At 33.0% G+C, this 20,132-nt stretch overlaps 1 protein-coding gene across 3 annotated transcripts in view; it reads right to left on the bottom strand.

The window, feature by feature from the left end:
* LOC118192948 (sodium/myo-inositol cotransporter 2-like) overlaps positions 1-20,132 on the bottom strand; it is a 117,496-nt gene that overhangs the window by 52,094 nt on the left and 45,270 nt on the right. For all 3 annotated transcript variants that reach the window (XM_085822331.1, XM_085822332.1, XM_035363966.2), the window contains exons 2-5: positions 17,441-17,512; positions 17,252-17,356; positions 11,114-11,173; positions 6,521-6,625 (exon numbers count right to left, since the gene is read on the bottom strand). In XM_085822331.1, the coding sequence (XP_085678457.1) occupies positions 6,521-6,625; positions 11,114-11,173; positions 17,252-17,356; positions 17,441-17,512 (342 nt within the window). The remainder of the gene's footprint in view (positions 1-6,520; positions 6,626-11,113; positions 11,174-17,251; positions 17,357-17,440; positions 17,513-20,132) is intronic.

Here is a 20,132-nt window from a genome sequence, read left to right as displayed (position 1 = left end):
TAAAATAATGAGCAATTATGATCTAAAGGGTATCAAAATTTACCAAAAAAGAAGCCTAATATTTATTTGTTTACTTTATTAAACATTTCTTTCAACGCGCGGATGCGTAAAGCATACCTTACGCATAGCCGAAATTAGAAAATTGCAACCAGAAAACTATTTGATTTGTATTCGTGATATTTATAATGACGAGGAATTTGATTTAAATCATATCAAAGACGGAGTACATCGAAATTAAATACTACATTTAGTAAGGAATTATAAGCACAATAAAATAAAAACATCTGCCCTGAAGATAACGATAGTGTTGACAGATCAACTTCCAGTTCATTGCGCGCCGCGTCGCCCCCCCCCCGCGCAGAGCAGCGTGAAATTGATAAACAGATTTCGGAACGGTTAGATAAACAAAGGATATGCTTTTATCCATTTTTTGTAGCAATTCGTTTTTTGTTTGATGGACATCGAAACATACTTTCGTTTTCTAGATCCTTTGGGAGCTCCAGCATCGGAAATTCTATTTGACATAATCGAAAGTTCAAGCTTACTTTTAGAAAATTGCTCTTACAGTCTGCAAAAAATAATAAGCCGGATCCAATTCGAAGATTAAGGCACAACGCAATTATCAACATTAACTGAAATAGATAATTAGATAATTTTAGTTTATACCGTCCGTTATACATTAAACGCGCACGCGAAAACGTATTCTGCACTTACGCACACGCATATGCGCAGTAGTCAAGGTCTTACGCGCACGCGTAAAACGCCTGTGCGCATGTGTCAACGCGGCGTATGCGCAGAAAGTTTTTAGCTTTGAGGTCCGGATTATAGATCATTCCGGATTACGGATGTCCGAATTAACGACTTTTGACTGTAGCATAGCTATAGCGAATAGATGCTAGCTAAACTTTATGGTGATAGATGAGAGGTTAAAGATTTTCAGATATTGAAAAAAAAAAAAAAAAAAAAGGGGCAAAATTTTGAAATTAATGGAATTTGGAAAGAAATGTACAAAAGTAGTAATAAATTAAGATGATGTGACAGAAGTTTTTCATTGCGATGACAATGCTCCAATCATGAATCAAAGGACGGCTTAATCTATAATATGGTTGGTTCTAAATCCAGAAAATACTGACACCAATTGTGAAGAAAGTGACAAAGAGGTAGTTGATAACGAAAAACTCCCAACTGACAATTTAGTGGGTATAGCAGTTATAGGATTTGAAGAATGGAACTTTGTGACTGAACAAAAAATTATGTCTATCTGTAGAATTAAAGTAAATCAAACACATACACACAAAAAAAAGAAGCAACTTAAACAATTTACATTGAAAGAAATGTTTAATAAAGTAAAGAGATAAATATCGAGCTATTTTTTCTTTTCTTTTTTTAGGGGTGGGGATGGTAATTTTAATTCTTTTAAGGTCCTGTGGTGTTGCCATGGAAACATCGTACGAAGTTTGGCTGCAAATGGCTTTTCTGGCTGCAAATGGTACTAAGATAAATGTATTAGATTTAGGTTTAAGAAAACAGTTTGTTTATCCTTTTTATGTATGCAATGGTCAAACTGTTATAATTGGTGCAGATTTTTTACATTATTTTAACCTACAACCAGATCTTAGAAATCGCCGCTTAAATGATACACCAAAATAAATTCTTATGGTATTTTACATGTTGCTAGTACATATTCAGTGAAATCTGTAATTTGTAATAATCATTATGCTAAGTAGTTAAATGAATTTCTAGTATTGTTCAAGTTCCTTGTGCAAACAAAATTGTCAAATATTTAGTTCAGCATCATATTGAAACTTTTGGCGCTCCCGTTTTTACCAAACCACGTCGGCTTGCATCCGATCATTTGAAAATTGCAAAAACGGAATTTCAACATCTGTTAGATTTAGGCCACATTCGTCCATCTAAAGCAATTATGCTTCGCCACTACATATGGTCCCTAAAAAAGATATGAATGATTGGCATCCTGTTGGTGATTTTATTTGGGTATAGCAGAGCCCTTAATGCTCAGACTAAAAAAGACAAATATAAAATCCCTAGTATTATTGATTTCACAAGTGAACTCCATGGGTGCAACATATTCTCCCATGTTGATTTAGTGAAAGCATTTCATCAAATTCCGATTGCTCCCGAGGATGTCCATAAAACTGCTCTCTGCACACCATCTGGACTTTTTGAGAGTACTCAGATGCAATTTGGTTTGTGCAATGCATCAAGCACTTTTCAAAGGTTTATCGATGAGGTGACGAGAGGTTTAACCGGTATATATGCATTTTAAGATATTTTAATTGCCACAAAGAGCATATTAACAATCTATGAGCTCTTTTTCAAAGATTAGATCATTATGGGTTAGCAATCAAACCCTCAAAGTGTACATTTGGAGTTCCTACCTTAGATTTCTTAGGATATAAAAAAGATATTTATCCCATTCCAGATCGAGTTGATGCCATTTCTAAATTTCCTAGACCAACAAGCTTAACACAGCTTTGCAGATTCCTTGGCCTATTCAATTTTTAACGTAGATTTGTGCCACATGCAGCGCACATTTTGTCACCTTTAATTAAGCTTCTCGAAGGTCATTCTAACAAAAAGAAATCATTCTGTCCAACTAAGAAGACTGAAAATCCTCTCCTGTGGTCTGAGGATGCTGAAAAGGCATTTTTAGCAGCTAAAGAAGCTCTTACAAAAGCTACCCTTTTAAGACATCCAATTCCTGGTGCTCAACTCAGTCTTTGGACTGATGCATCTGATGTTGCTATTGGCAGCTCACTAATGCAACTTCAAAATGATCAATGGAAATCAATAGCATTCCTTTCTTTAAAATTGAATAACAGTCAATGAAAAAAGTCTACATATGGCAGCGAACTTCTGGCAATATATGAGTCTATCAGGAAATTTTGGCACATGTTAGAAGGTCGCACTTTTATCATATTTACCGACCTAAAACCACTAACATTCGCTTTCAGACAAAAAGCAGAAAAGCGCTGTCCTCAACAACTGATACACCACTCTCAATTTTCCACCGATATACAATATGTTAAAGGTAGGGAAAATGTTATTGCTGACACATTCTCCTGAATAGAAGTAGATTCTGTTTCTTGCTCACCTATTCTGAATTTCAAACAGTACAACTCACAGACCATGAACTACAACAATTACTAACTTCTAAATCTTCTTCTTTGAAGCTCTCCAAACAGTATTTTCCGCTTGAAGATATTGATCTCTCTGTGACTCCACAATCAATGTCCCTCGTCCTTTCATTCCCTTTTCATTTAGACCTATCATCTTCCAAAGTATTCACAACCTTTCGTATTCATGTACATCTGCCACTTCAAAATTGATATGCAGATGTTATATTTGGCCTAACATGCACTCTTTTATCAAAAGCTCCGTGAAGGCTTGTGAGAAATGTCAACGTTCCAAGATGCATAAGTATACGAAATCACCAATTTCGACATTTTTACTTCCTGATGCCAGATTTTCTCATATTCACATAGATTTTATTGGCCCATTACCAATTTCTGAAGGTTATCAGTATTGCTTGACCATAATCGATCGCTTCATGCGATGGCCGGAAGTAATTCCCACATTTGATATGTCAGCTGAAACAACTTGTAAAGCTCTAATTAGTGGATGGATAGCTCGTTTTGGATGCCCTTCCACTATCACTACTGACCAGGGTCGAAACTTTGAATCACATCTTTTCAGGGATTTCACGAACTTGCTGGGCACTCACTGTATTCGTACCACTGCCTATAGACCTCAATCAAATGGAATCATTGAACGTTTCCATCACCAACTGAAAAACAGCATAAAATCGCAAGAGAATCCTCCCTGGACAGAATCATTACCTCTTATACTTTTGGGTATTAGATCTTCCGTCAAAGACGACATCCAAGCAACTTGTTCTGAGTTAGTCTACGGTACTACCTTAAGACTGCTTTCAGATATTTTGTGCTTAGATCAGCTTCCTCTACCATCCCTGACACCAACCTATGTAAATCGTTTATGATCTATATTGCAATCTCCGATTCCCATCGCAACATCAAAACACTGTTCAGAGCCTGTCCACATTCATCCATCTTTAAAATAGTGTTCTCATGTTCATTTGAGAATTGACTCAGACAAGCCTCCTCTTCAACAAAAATACTCAGGTCCTCATCCAGTCATTGACTGATATGACAAAACCTTTATCATCTCCGTGCACGGTAAAAATCAAACTGTTTCAATTGATCGACTCAAACCTGCATTTTTCATTAGTGACAAAACCTTTGTCCCTAAAACTAAACCTTCCAATAAGACAGACACATTGAAACCTACCATATCAAATGTTCCTAAAACTATCACAAAATCCGGATGACATGTCAAATTCCCTCAACATCTGTCTACCACCTACTATATATAACATATATATTGTTATTCATTCAATATTTCATTATGCAGTTTAATTTATTATGTGTTTTATATTGTACCTTTTACCTTCACATTTATCATTGTATAATATAAATTCTGTATTTTTTTTGTCTATCATTCGGTTTCCCTCACTGGGGGGGGGATACTCTGTGGTGTTGCCATGGAAACACCATACCAAGCTTTGTGAGTTCTGCGCATGCCCACCTCTGATGAGCTGCGGATGGAGGAGAGAATGGCATGCATGCAGCGGCAGTTTCTTTTTCTCATCGGAATGTCATTATTGATGTGTTAAATAAAGTTTACATAATTTATACTTGTGTCTTGCCTCACCATGAAACCTCTACAGTCCTAATTACTTCATTATTTCATTAACCACATTTCATATTTTAATTTTATAATTTCTTTATGTCATCGTATTAGATTTAAACTCATGATCTAATATCTGGAAAAACCCTCAATTCCAGAATTGCTGAAGTCCTGCTGAGTCCATATCTTAGACTTGGTACTATATTAAAGAAGCAGCCTGGGCTATTGGTGATAACATGCCATAAAGGATCTTTAATAACATGGAGTATCAAGTATAAATGTGTCTGGTGACTAGTGGGACCATTTCTAACATTTTTTTTTAATAGTGCAACATCCCAATGCTGTAAGCCACATAGCATGTTTCTGTGTAAAGAACGCATTTGATTCTGTGAAAGTAGGAGTAATGTCACCTCTCATAGTTCTCATCTCACTCTACTACCCTAAATATGTCTGAAGACTTGCCTCTTGTACTGATTTCATTTCCCACATAATATTGCCACCCACATATCTTTTCAATTCTTCATAGTAACTTCAAGATCTCAGATCATCAAGTAGAAAGTAATAATATTTTTTAACAAGCTAGAATATATTAGTTCTCATTTAAACGGTTACAGAATAACATGCACATAAGAATGCAATATGTATTGGTTAAAAAGGAATATAACATTTATATATAATCATCACTTAGAATTTCCAATCTTGTGCAAATGTCACTTACTGGTTAAAGAACTATTTAACACATGTTCTCGGAGTAGCAGTTATTTTCATGTTATATTACTTTCCAAAGTTTTTCAATCAGTTTAGAGAATGGGACCTTTTAGAAATGCAACCTTTGATTTTTAACATGCTAAAGGCTGAAAATTATAGCAACCACTGCAGAAAATATAGTTAACTTTTAATGCCATGGAACCAGAAGAACAAAACTCAATAATATAATCAAATGGTTACATTAAGAATTTTCATATCTGTTCGTAATGGAATTAAAAATTACCAAGCATTCCAAAAGCATATCAGCATAATTTACATCCATATGACCCAATTTTCAGCAGGAATATTGCAGTCTTAGTTACGATGTATAACAGCATTTGTTTTCTATGTACATTTTTTGCTGCAGAAAAGCTCTAAAAGACCTAATATTACACCCAGAAAAAAATTAGGCAACATGGAAATATTTTGCTATGCTGATATACTGATAGCACACCTTGGTAGAGCCTCATGTTATAAATGGAACAAAAAAAATGGTGGACTACCGCACAATTCCATGAAAGGGCCATTGCTTAATATTTTTTTGTTAAGGTTTTGTACTCCTTTGAGCTCCATGGTACCAATATGCAGGGGAAGATCACACCCCTCAATTTTATGAATAATCAATTAGAGCTGAAAAACAAAATTCAAATTAAATTGTAATCAAAGCCTAGGTTTACAGAATACACAAAGTTAACCTAAATGTTTAATATTGAAGAAATAAAAAAATAAAATACATATCTGAGGATTAAAACTTTACTTAATCCTCAAAGAAAATAAAAGATTAACAAAAGTACTCCTTTAAAGGTGATTAAATCCTTTTCATTTTTATAATGCCCAACAAATAGGATTCTTAAACTAAAAAAATTTAGAAAACTTTTTGAGCATAATAAAAACTAATATATATATATATATATATTGAATTGAAAAAGTAATAATTTTGGCAAATAAATTCAATCAAAAAAAATCAAACTTAAATGTATTACATGAAATAAAGAATATAAAATCATAATAAAATGAAATGAAAGTAGCACGGAGAATTACTTACAGATATTTTAGTGAAGACATACAACACAAGTGACAAAACAGCAAGGTAGGTTCTAATGCGTAAACCTCCAAATCTTTTTGACATGTATTCTGGGAGTGTACAGACCTAGAAATATGAGCAAAATTAAAGTTTTGAGAATCTATGTATATCTATTTTCCTGAATTTAAACATATGCTTAAAAGATAAATGCTCATTTCATTCTTCCAAAAAGGCAACAGACAAGTTTATTTTATTTAATTATTTATTGATATTAAAAAGTTAAAAATATTAATAATAAATTCAATATTAATGTGACATAAAAATATATTTAACAAAGTGTAACAATGCTTTAACACATTCTAAGAATAATTTTTAGAATAACCAGGGAAATTGTTTAAACATCTGAGCATCTCCAGGTTGAAAAAAAAAATACCCTGGCATTTTTCCCTGGCATATTAACTCAAAGTAACTGGAATTCTTACAAAACTAATTCCATGTATATCAAATAATGTATTCTACTTTTATGAAATTCTATGGAATCAATATTTTAAAAGTAAATGCGGTTTTAAAGATAAAATTAATTACCAATTAATTTTGATTGTTCAAAACTAATTCCATGTATATCAAATAATGTATTCTACTTTTATGAAATTCTATGGAATCAATATTTTAAAAGTAAATGCGGTTTTAAAGATAAAATTAATTACCAATTAATTTTGATTGTTCATATTTCAGTAAACTAAATAGAATTAAAAAATATATATAATTTTAAATCAATGACTTTTCTCAGTAAGTTAAATATTTAATGTTACATACAATCAACCTGAATTTCTTACTTCCCCCCCCCCCTTTTTTTTAGTTTTAACTTATGAAAGTTGATTGTTTATAACTCTATAAATTTATGATAAATAACTTAACAAGTGGAATATTCATCTTTCAACCTTACCGTTATACGAAATCAAAGCAGTAAAAAATATTTAAAGCTTAAAAAAATACATTGTTAGAAATTTCAATAAGAAGGTAAACTATACTACAGGTTAGAAGCTAGAGATGTGCGAAATTTATTGTTCTGCTGCAGCAGATATTTCAGTTAATTACGATGAGCATCTGCTCTATATTTTTTTTTATAATTTTACCAATTTCTGCACTCAACATTCACATAATTTCTACACATTAAATGCACCATTCTATTTCTTACAAAAAGTACTCCAGTTAGTAAAATGCTTGAGGTTGTAACTGAAATTGTATTTGTAGTTTAAAAAAGAAATATTAAAAAACAAAATTTCAATGTTTCCAAAATGCATATAAATTATAAACTTAGGCATTCTAAGTACAGTCAAAAGTCGTTAATTCGGACACCCATAATCCGGACCTCAAAGCTACAAACTTTCTGCACATGCGTCGGGTTGACGCATGTGCGTAAGACCCTTACGGCTGCGAATACGTGTGTGCGCGTGCCAAAATACGTTTACGAATGTGCGTTTAATGTATAACAGACGATATAAGCTAAGCTAAAATTATCTAATTCAGTTAATGGTGCAGATTGCGTTGTTCCTTAATCTTCGAATAGGATTCGGCTTATTATTTTTTGCAGACTGTTAGAGCAATTTTATAAAAGTAAGCTTGAACTTTCGATTATGTCAAATAGAATTTCTGATATATATTTACTAATATGTAGAGGATCTACAAAGCGAAAGTATATTTCGAAGTCCATTAAACAAAAAAAGTGGAATTTCTGCAAAAAATGAATAAAGGCATATCCTTTGTTTATCTAAACTTTGTTTATCGTTAACGCCGCTGCGCGCAATGAATTGGAAGTTGAGCTGTCAACACTATCCTTATCTTCAGGGCAGATGTTTTTATTTTATTTGGCTTTTAATTCCTTACTAAATGTAGTATTTCCGTCTTTGATATGATTTAAATCAAATTCTTCGTCAATATAATTTGCTTCCGATAGCGAAGAAAATGACAGAGGTTATTGAAAACGAAAAAATTTCGATTGACAAATTAGTCGGTATTCTCGACACAGCAATTATAGGACTTCAACAGAGGAACTTTGTAACTGAACAAGAAATTATGTCTGTTTATAGAATTAAAGAGAATTTATTATCACATAAAAAACGAAGCAACTTAAACAACTTACTTTGAAAGAAATGTTTAATAAAGTAAACAAATAAATATTAAGCTTTTTTTTTTTTTTGTAAATTTTGATACCCTTTAGTTCATAATTGTTCTTTATTTCATAAATTACGGTTTCATATTTTTAATTTTATAATTTCTGCATGCCATCTTACCAGATTTAAACTGATGATCTATAATCCGGAAAAATCGATAAACCGGAATCACCGAAGTCCCGACGAGACCGGATTAATGACTTTTGACTGTAGTATATATCCAATTAAAGGTATACAAACAAATACAATTTATCATACAAGGCAAGCCACAAAGATGTTACAACTAAACAGAAATGACAATTTAAAGGAGAAGATGTATATCGATGTAGTCCAGATTTCGATTGATATAACTCATACTGATTCAAGTGAAGTTACATTTCATTTGTCAGGCAAGGTGAATTAACACAACTGTGTGACATGTAAGTCACAGACTATCCATATGAACTCTGGTGAGACATACAGGATGCACCAAAAGTAAAAATCTGATGTGATATCTCTAAGCTGGACATAGTGAGGATTTATTTATTTACTTATTTATTGAAGATAATAATGTCACCAGTGAATGATATTTTCATGAAAGACGACATCCCAATTTGCATTTTGTAGTCAAGTTACTTCCAATAAGATGAAGCACCTAGTCTGGTGGTATCTGGATGACACATCTGGAAATTAAAGGAGTGGAAAAGGCAGACCCTAGGTTTGGCCAGCATGACCTTCCAAAATTATGCCTTGCAAATTCTGGTTACTGGAGATTGTAAAAGATAATTGTTTATGCTGTGAAACCAAAAATCCTTAACAACTTCCATCAATGAATTATCAATGTGTTTCAGTCAGTGCCATTGTGCTATGGGCATCATGAGCCAATGAATAGATGCATGCATTCAAAACATGGGGAATCAGTCTCCTTGATCTAGCTCAAGGAGACTGAATTGAAATGACATGAATCTGTGAGATACATTTGGTATCATTGCCATATGTACATATACAACTTGCACTGGAAATTAATACAGCCATTTAAGTGATAATGCTTTCATTATGTGAAAAATACTATAATTCACTGCATTTCAAAAATTAGTTTTAATAACTGCTTACGTAGAAAGAACAATGTATCTATCTCTTGAAAGGCATTTAAACGTTTCATCTGAAATTAACTAAATTTATGCAAATTTGAATTTCTTTTAGTTGTTAAAGTTCAAATTCGTACTTGGATCTTTTCATATTACAAATAGATGTCTTACAACAGCAGTTTTGTTAAATCAGCTTTAACATTATATATATATATATATCCAAATACTTGAGAAATTTTTTTTAAAAATTTGTTTTCTGTTTTCTTCTTTTCTAATAAACCATTAGGTTAAATTTCAAAGATAATACACTAGATCGTGATGGATTCAATTCAGTTTTGAAATAAGATCTCATCTGGTTCTAAAACATTACTTATCTTGAGACTTAGGTTCACTAAAACCTTATGAACTGGGCTATTAAATGGTTAAAACACTAAAAATTTAGTACAATTTGAGCTTTTATTCCTACTGGAACAAGTTAGCAATAAGAGCAATTTTTTACCTTTTTTCATAAGAAAAATGGCCTGTGTATATTATAAACTACAAATGAAATATCTCTAAAGCCCAGTAAACAAACATGAGCCAGCATATTTCCAGAGGCGTAGTTAGGGTTTTCAGCGTCTTGGGACAACTGTAGATTTTGCACCCCTTTCTGTCTGTCAAGAATGGAAAACATTTCATTCTAAAATTTCATAACATCAATTTGGCACCCCCGGGATAGATGTCTCCCCTTGTCCCAACCTAGCTATGCCACTGCATATTTCTAAACATATTTCTTCCAGTGTTTGTAGTGCCTGCACCATGAATAACAACCATGACCACAATGGGACACAAACTGTTGAAAATTGAATTGCCAACAACCGAAAAAATTATATATGGAAATTACATGCTACATATACCCATGCTCAATTTCATTTTACTATTCTGCTCAGCTAAGGTTATTATTATTGTCTCAAAATGATAAATCAATAGATGTGGTTAATGGCTTAACTCTTTGCTCCAATTCATTTTGTCAAGAGCAGTAAAGTTATATGGAAAATCTACCATAAAATAATAGCATAAATAAAACTGTGAAAGCTTCTTGGTCTTAAGCAAGTAGCATTTCCTTCCCTCATTTATATTATTTTTAAGAATGCTTATAGTAATATAGCAGCTCAAGCCAAATTTAAAGCAAAATTGTGGTATGGTAATGAACTGCTGTCAAGCAACAAGTTTTATGAGGAAACTTACTGCATCATCAAATAATTTTGTTGCTTCATGTAAACAGGCCCCAATGAATCTAATGCATTTCATCATAACTAAATACTTTTAAAGAATTGATTTTCCACAAATAATTTAATACAAAAATTTTTAACCAAAAAAATTTGATTTCTTACCCTGCTGGCAATGAATACAGGAAGGAAGACCCATCCAGTCAGTTGAATAATAGCCAAAGCCTACAAAACAAATGTTACACTTTTAAAACACCGTAAATTTTTATCATATTAACGCAATACTTTTTTTGACTTGCCACCAATTATGATGGGTAGCCATAATTGGACAGACTGAATTTTACTGTAAGCAAACAGTCAATGCTTATTCATGTATAATGGAAAAAAAAAAAAAAAAAAAAAAAAAAAAAAAATCACTATTTTAACTTTTTCAAAGTAGCATACCTATTTTTTTTTTAAATTAAATTTATCGCATATAATTTTTTACTCCTTTATTTTCAAATTATATGTTTTGTTCGATATGAAATAAAGTATACCATATTTACTTGTGTACTCCTAGCTTTTAAACCAAAATCCTTCCCTCAAATATTCATGTATTTTTTTCCTTTGCAAGGCATTCAGTAAGCAAGCTTCCTTAAATTTTAAAACAGATTCGTCCACATAGTATTTGTTTTTGCCTTACTAATAGATTTGATTATGAATTTGGGATGCAGAGAGAGTAATTAAGCAATTAATGGTTTAGTGAAGAATTTTAATAAAATCAGGATATCTAATGCTCTTGATGGTTCTGAACATCTCTGCAAGTGGGAAGGCAGATTGAATGTGATGAAGATGATGATGACAATGGTGATAACTTGAAAGCTGAAGCAGATGATACAGACAGCAGTTTCAGCAGAGCTGAATGATTTTACACTACAGAGCAGCAGTGGACAGCAGAGCAGGCAAAATTTAATGTACAGTGAAGTAGAAATAAAGATATCTGTTTAGATATAGCAATGTTGTATTTTCACTAGAATAGGCTTCTAAATAAATAATAATTGTGACAGTTACCAGTAGTTCATACATGAATACTTCATTTGTTATGTTCTTAGTGTATTGTATCTTTTGGAAAGTATGCATAATTTTCCCCTCTCAATTTTTGTATGAAAAAATTAGTAAAAAAAAGGTGGGAAATATGCAAGTAAATGTGGTAAATATTATGTATTTTTACATGTTTTCTAAATCTCTAATTTTGTTATTTTTCTGTTTAGGGGCCACACACGGTATTTCTAAAAATGCTGGTTAGTTTTTTCTTTTTCTTTTTTTTTTTTTATTTGCTAATCCAACACTGTTTAAGTTGTTTTATTAAGATTGCAACGTAGAGTAGACACTGCAATGTGATCCCATTTATCCATGACTCACATAATTTATGAGGTAATGTTGTATAATATGACTCTCTGAAGATTTGGTACAAAGTTATAAAAAAAGGACTACGGCATTCTAGAAATAGAGCACTCTGGTCGGCCAACCGACGTTGATGAGGGCTACATGTGAGAACTTATGCAAAAAGATCAGTATACAACCACCCGAGAACTTGCTAAGGACTTAGACGTTCATGCCATGTCCATTAGTCATGCTATGCATTACAAAACTTGATTTACAAGTTCAATTGTTGACTCAAACAGATAAGGACAGACGTGTTCGGGCCTGCCCTAATCTACTCGAATATCAAAGCATGGACAAAATTCTAGACGGATCATCGCTCATGATAAAAGTGGATTTATTTCAACAACACAAGCCGAAAAAGGGGTTGGCCTCCACACTGTAAGCCTGTCAGCAACATCACAAAGTGCAATTTGACATGCAAAAGATCATGCTTTGTATCTGGTGAGACTGCTGTGGTATTATCCATAAAAAGCATCTGGGAAAAGGTAAAACCCTCAACAGTAAGGTATAAAGTGAGATGCTAATCCCTGTTGACGCTGCTATCAAGGAAAAACGTCGAACTGAGTTCCTGTGCAAAAAAGGTAATATTCTATCAAGATAATGCAAGGCCACATGTGTCTGCATTCACTAACTAGACTCTGTAAGGACTCGAATGGGATCTTTAGCCATACCCACTATACAGCCCCAAAATTACTCCTTTGTTTCTCACATCTTGTTGCTACATCTTCTTGTTGGTGCTATCTTCCATTCTGCACAGGAGCCTCCAAATGAGGTTGATTGATCTGTTTTTGGATTTGCGACCACCAAGTTTCTGGGTCAAACACTTTGAAAAACTACCAAAACATTGGGAAAAAATTATAGATTTGAGTGGTGAGTACTACCTGCAGTAAAGGTACTGCTTTCATATTTTGTCTTTTTCCTAATTTTATTAAGAATTTTTTTGGCAAAAAACTTATATATTTTAAGGTATTCAGATATTTTTATAATATAGGGAAAATTGGCTCATATCCACATTCACTTGTGGAAAATTTCAAAACATCCAACCCGTTTGCCAAGAAGTTAACTACCTGTATTCAGCAGCTTTACTACTCACTCAACTAGTAAGCTGAATCCATTTAAGAATTTTATTTGAATGCTCTTCAGGATGAAGAGCTAACACAAGGCCGCTGTTAGCAGTAATCCCAGATAATGTGTCTGCCATACAAAAAATGTTAATAGATGATAATCACTGCATCCACCAAATGATACAGAAGGAACTTAACATTGGATCTGCCGCTTTACGAAAAATTATTCATGAAGAACTGCATATGAATAAACTAGTTTGCCATTGGGCTCCCCATAGTTTAAATGAGCAGCAAAAAAAGGAAAGAGTTAGAACCAGTAAAGAAACCCCTAAATTACTTAAATATGGTGGCCACCGCATTATTTCTAAAATCGTCTGGTGATGAAATGTACATACCATTTTTTGATGTTCCAGCATGTCAAGAAAGTGAAGTATGAGGTCTTTGAAAATGCTCCCACTCCCACAATGGTGAAAAGATAACGTGCCATGAAAAAAAATATTGTACGCTGTTTTCTTCAGAAGTTCAGTGCCAGTCAAAGTCATTACACTGGAAGAACAGAAGATAATCACAGCTAACTGATACACTACTGTCTTCCAGAAATTCTTCAAGAAGTGAATGTTAAGAGGACTCGTACTCCACTATGACAATCTATCTTCTCATTCAGCAAGGCTGACAGTTGAGTTTCTTGAACAAAAACATATGAAAGTAATAGAACATCAACCTTATTCACCCAATTGAGCTATGTGTGACTTTTGGCTATTTTATTTTATCAAAAAGAACTTATGCAGACATTGTTTTCATTCTGAAGATGGAGATTGATGAGGCTACAAATGCATTTTTTTCCATCGTATCCAAGAATTGAATGGCTTGAGACATTTAATATTTGGAAAATTTGCCTACATAAGTGCACTGATGTTGGAGGAAACTACTTTGAACACTCTTGAAATTTTGTAAGTACTTTAAAAACCTATGTGAATCTCAAAATTTTCACACTAACCATCCTATAATTTAACATAAGATTTTTTAGATCTGATTTTCTTATGGATGATATACATACCAAGCAATCTTAGTTGATGAATTTCTTGAAATAAGGGCACTTAATAAACAAAGTTGCCAAATTTCTTGGTTTGAATTTCACAAGAAACTTCACAGGACAATTTTTGAATAGTTGTTCAGAGAAAAATTCTCATCCTAATGATCTCAATGGTACAAGAATTATAATGGTAGACAACTAGAAAATGCTCCTTCAAACTTTAACTTCCTTAATGACAGCACAAATTCACCTTTCCCCCCATGACATTTCTTATTAATGGCAAAAGCTTGCAGAATAAAATTTTGCTGTCATATAATATTTCAATTCTTTTTCATAATATGGTTTTGTGTCACATGCACTCAGATCTGAATTTTCAATATTTAGGTAGTGTTATGATGTTATGTGTCATCCAAAATTTCATTTTATAGCTTTTGAGGAAATGATTGTTTCTTCTCCACATAAGGATAACCCTGGATACCAGTATATATTCACAGAAATTCATTCTGAATGAATGATGAGACAGGTGAAAAAATGAGTCATTAGACTGTGTTTAAATAAAAGATGCTACAAAAAATCACTATCAAAACAGTGAGGACTAATAAACAAACCTTACAAATTGCATTATTTTTTATCAGAGTATCTATTAAAATATCCACAAGAAAATGAATGGTTAAATTTGAAATAATGTCGCTGTTGAATAAGCATGGTAAAAACAGAACTGCCTTAAAATTCTTCTCGCATGTAAAAATAGGATTATCGATATTACAATTATCTATTAACCCGTTAGCTGCTGGTGTTGCGTTGACGCAACGGTCAAAATAAATGGCTATATAAATATAACTACCTAAGATATTTTATACCAGCAGATGATTTTGTGTAGGGAATATGATGAAGAGTATTTCTGTAAAAAAATATTTGCCTTCAACAATCATTTTGTTTATAATAATTAATCTCATACTTTAAGCAAAATTTTCGACTGGGTATTTTTGCTGAAAATATTTAATGAAATTCGCAGTCTTTATGAGTGATCCAATTTTAGTCGAGGTCACCGTTTATCAGAACATTACAGCAGTCAGATGTTTACATTTGTGTTGGGAAGGAAGGGAAAACAGGTGTTGCGTTGACATCAACGTCAGCAGAAAACGAGTAGTCAATCTCCTTTTTCACTCATTCTTTTCGATGTTCTGGTTATTTAAAAATGCCTAGAATGAGGTATCTTACATTAGAAGAAGCCTTTCAAAGATTTTTTTGATGAAGAAACAGATGATGATAATGCTAATAATGACCAAAATGAAACTGATATTGTTGTTGTTCCCCCAGAAATTGCAGAAACTAGTGACAAAGAAGAAAGGAATGGCAATGTTTTAAATAATGATAATGATTTTACCAAATGATACTGCTGGGGAAGTTGAAATTCACGTAAGAAGTAAGTTTCAGCCTTCTAAAAGGAGTTATAGTCATACTAAAATGTTTAAAAAGCAGAAGACTGATATCTTGAAGTGGATAAACAAGGAACTGTTAGTTATGTCTCAGGAAGAACATGAAGAAAGAGAGAGAAGAGAAATTATAAAAGATAAAATACAAGGTAAAACTAGTGCGCAAATTTTCGATTTTCTTTTTGGTTTAGACATTTACTCTCTTCTCGTTGAACAAACAAATATATACACTCAGAAAAAAAAAAAAGCCCAGAATTTATTGCATCTGAAGCCTATATGAGAAGATTTATTGGAATATTATTGCTTACAGGATATCATTCTTTACCTCAAGAAAAAATGTATTGGTCTTTTGATAAGGACATTTATGTTCCTGTTGTACGAGAATTGATATCACGTTTGCAGTACAGGAATATGAAGCAGAATTTGCATTACAGAATAGTCAAATTGACAATACTGATAAATTATATGAGGTGAGACCGTATCTAAACTTACTAAATATCACCACTTTTTACTACTGGAAATATAAAGTCTCTTTAAGATTTCAGACACGAGAATGCATTATTCCTTTTGCAAACTCCTATTGAGAATGTATAATTAGACAGAAATAGATCAGCAACAGGAAGACGTAGTAAATTCGGCATTTAAAAACCATTGCATGGAGATGGTAGACATTTTATCGTAAAGTCCGTTGTTAACAAAAGACTTTGTTGTAAAGAGTATCATAGCCAGACTGTTTACAGATACAAAGTATGTAATGTAGCTTTACATCAAGGTTGTAATCAAGCTTTTCATGCTTGATTTTCATGCTTGCTCAGTTGAAATAATCTGTATTTGTAAAAGCAATACAATGTATATTTTAATATTAAATTAATTATAAGTAAAGTGATTTGCAGATTTATAAAGCATTATACAGCAAAAAAGTAATCCTGCGCTCCACTCAAAAGAAATATCACACGAGTACAATCCTACTCACTAAACATCCGTAGTCTTTATTCCGCTGACGTTGCGCGAACGCAACGCTCGCTTTTTCACAAGTAAGAGCACTTTTTTAAATTTTCAATGTAAATTTATATTATAAATGCTTAATTTAATGTTTTTTATTATTTTCATGAGAAAAGAAACATTCCTTGTAGTTTTGGCGGTTAATTAGTTAAGTTTAAAATGAAAAATAATATTTTTAACAAATATAACATTGTTACTATAAAAACGTGTAGATAATACAGTAAATCTTTTTAATATGTGCTTTGTAACTATCTTTTCTTCAAATGAAACTAACAACCCATGATTTAAATATAAAAGTGGTATCACAAGCTTCAATACTGAATCTTCAGCAAGTAATACTTACATTAAGCTCAAAAGCTCCAACACTTATTCCAGATGCTGCTCCAGAACCTGCTAAACCAATAAAATGTTCACTACCTATATTGCTGGCAAACAATGATGCACCAACCTGTAATAAGACATATATTAATAGCTGAAACAAAATTATTAGAAAGGGATAATGCAGAAAAAGGTGGGATAAGATAAGACATACTGGCAGCCAAAACATAAATCTTCCAGCTAAGAAGAATCCACTTATTGTCGATCGGTTCGAGACACACATAGACTAAAAATAAATAAATAAATAAATAAATAAAATAAATAAATAATTAACAAATTATGCTTTTAATTTTTTGTAGAAATCAGAATAAATTATCAATAAAACAGTATCAAAACTATTTAAGCACTGACTATAAATTATTTCACAATTCAGGAGCTCCAATAGATTCATTCAGTAACCTAAAATTCAGAGTTTCTGAAAACACGTCTTTAATTGCCTGAAATGAATTGATTCGATATTTTAGACTTATAAATTAAAACTAGAAATATTTTTCTCAAATCTGTATTTATCTGTTTGATTCTGTGCTCAAAAGTTAGGAATTTTAATCATTGGAGCATTTACTATGAATTACCTTTATGTTTTCATATGCAGCAAGCAAAATTTATATTTTATCTCGTTGATTAGAACTCTGCATTAAAAAATATTTGCAAATTAGGAAATGCAATTTAAAATTTTTACTTTTCTGTCAATGCTTCATGTACTATTATACTGTACAGCCTCAGTTATCCAAATTAACAGGAACAGGAATAAGTCCAGATAATTTATTTGTACAATTGAAAATGATTATTACAAGCAAAAACTAACTTTTAAGCCTTATATTACTTATTATTATTGAATAGCTTTATCTGTTTTTAAGTAATTTTAACCAAATATGCAGTACTTATAACTAATCCCCACAGCTGTTAATTTTATCATTTAAGAAGCTTTAGTTGCTGCCCAGACCGTATAGTGGTTAGGTACCGAAGAGCCCGGGCTGGAATCGTATGTGTGTGTGTGATTATGGCAAAGCCTAAGAGAAGGGATGCCTTCGTGGAGGACTTTATAAGGGAAACTGGCTCGTATACACGTTACACATGGGGAAAACCACGAAAACGCCCATGCAGCCAGCCCGTTCGCGGGATTCGAACCTCGGACCGAACTACCAGTGTTCAGCAACGTTACCGCTAGGCCGCTGGTGGGCCTCGGGCTGGAATCTGGAGAGAGCATGGATGTTTGTAAATGTATAGTGTCTTTGCAGAATGAGGGTACTCTAAATATATAGTGAGCCAAATGTCCTTTCGAGGCCCAGTCTTCCTGGGGTGCTCTCTATCACAATTGGAGGCGGAACTCAACTAAATCGCACTGTCACCTGCAAGGTGCCCAAGGCTGTTGCCAATGACAGCTGTTATCTTGCGCTCCTTGACACGAGGAATTTCGTGGACTTTAGCTGACTATAGGTCAGACAAATGAGCATTAGTAACAACAACATCAGGACCTGAGGATAGAAGAGATTAAGGATTATTTCAAAAGAACAAATGGTAGCTTTTTTAATAAAGCCAGTGATTACATTAATTACTCACAGTTTTTTAACTACGAGATTTTGCAAGCAGACAAATTTATCTGGCCGATTGCCACTCATATAATCACTGACAGCGACCACAACTTTGACATCAAACTTTTTCATGGGTCCTTATGTTATAGACCCTTTCATGGGTCCTAGTGTCATAGACCCTTTCATGGGTCTTTCCTTTATACATAGTAATTTTATTTGTTTGTATTGTACATTGGGTTAATCTTTGGATTATGGTAACTTGGCAATTTTTTGGCGACCAACCCTGCTACAGCAACCTGCTAGTTTTTGTTTGGACGCCATTTTGTTTTCACGAAGTAAAGGCATTTTCCCTCCCCCCCCAACAATCTGCTAGCCGAATTACACTTATGCTAACCTTTTATGGAACAAAAGTGCTTAATCATGACGAAGATTAGGTGTGAAATTGGGACAAAAAGCAGAATTGCCCACTGCTTGCTGCATTTTTAAGAATTGCACATACACGGTATCATCCATGTACAAGTCGACCTATTTTCACTTAAAAAAACATCCCACAATTGCACAAAAATGGCATTGCGCACACTTGACTTTATTCATGTACACTGCTCAAGTCCTAGGCTAGTAACCTTTATCGCCTTACCAAAATGTCGCCAAACTACTTGTTACCATATTCCAAAGATTAGCCATACATTGTAATTTTTCATGCATTGATCTAGTTTGCTCTTTTTGCACCTTCTGAAGTGTATTTTGATCGATATAGCATTTTATACTTTATATTTGGTATTAATCATTTTATTTTTATCTTTTATTTTGTATTTTCTTTCACTTATGATTAGACAAACACAAAGGGACACTTCTCCCAGTTCAGATGGAACTCGCAATAACTTCTAGTTTTACTTTAGCTTCTCAGACTTTTCTCCTAATGCCTTGGCCTTTTTGGACAAACCCCTTCTTTTCCTCTCTGCCTTTGATTTCTCATCTGCGAGATTAAAATATACGGAATTCTACATCATGTGCCCTAGCATTTAATTTTCAATAAGCTAGCAAACTTACACTTTTCTGTAATAGTTCCGGCAATAAATCTGTAACCTGAACCAGTTTTTCTCCCTCCTTACCATGTGGCTTAATGGTGTAACGAGAAAGCACATCCAACTAGCCATCCGAAGGTCTGGAGTTCGAAGTTCAGCATGGGCACTGCACATTTATCATGTTTTCCAATTCAAAAATTCTATGTAACTCTACAAATTAAATCATTTTTTAGTATCTACACAATCTGACTGCCTTACAAACCATAAAAACCTTCTCAACATAAATTTT

The sequence above is a fragment of the Stegodyphus dumicola genome, chromosome 8 (genome assembly GCF_044657685.1).
Source record: "Stegodyphus dumicola isolate Sdum_Otavi_A_Nest chromosome 8, ASM4465768v1".
In the NCBI taxonomy this organism is placed as follows: domain Eukaryota; kingdom Metazoa; phylum Arthropoda; class Arachnida; order Araneae; family Eresidae; genus Stegodyphus; species Stegodyphus dumicola.
Note: the sequence above shows the minus strand (reverse complement) of the source record. Positions and strands in the feature narration are given on the sequence as shown.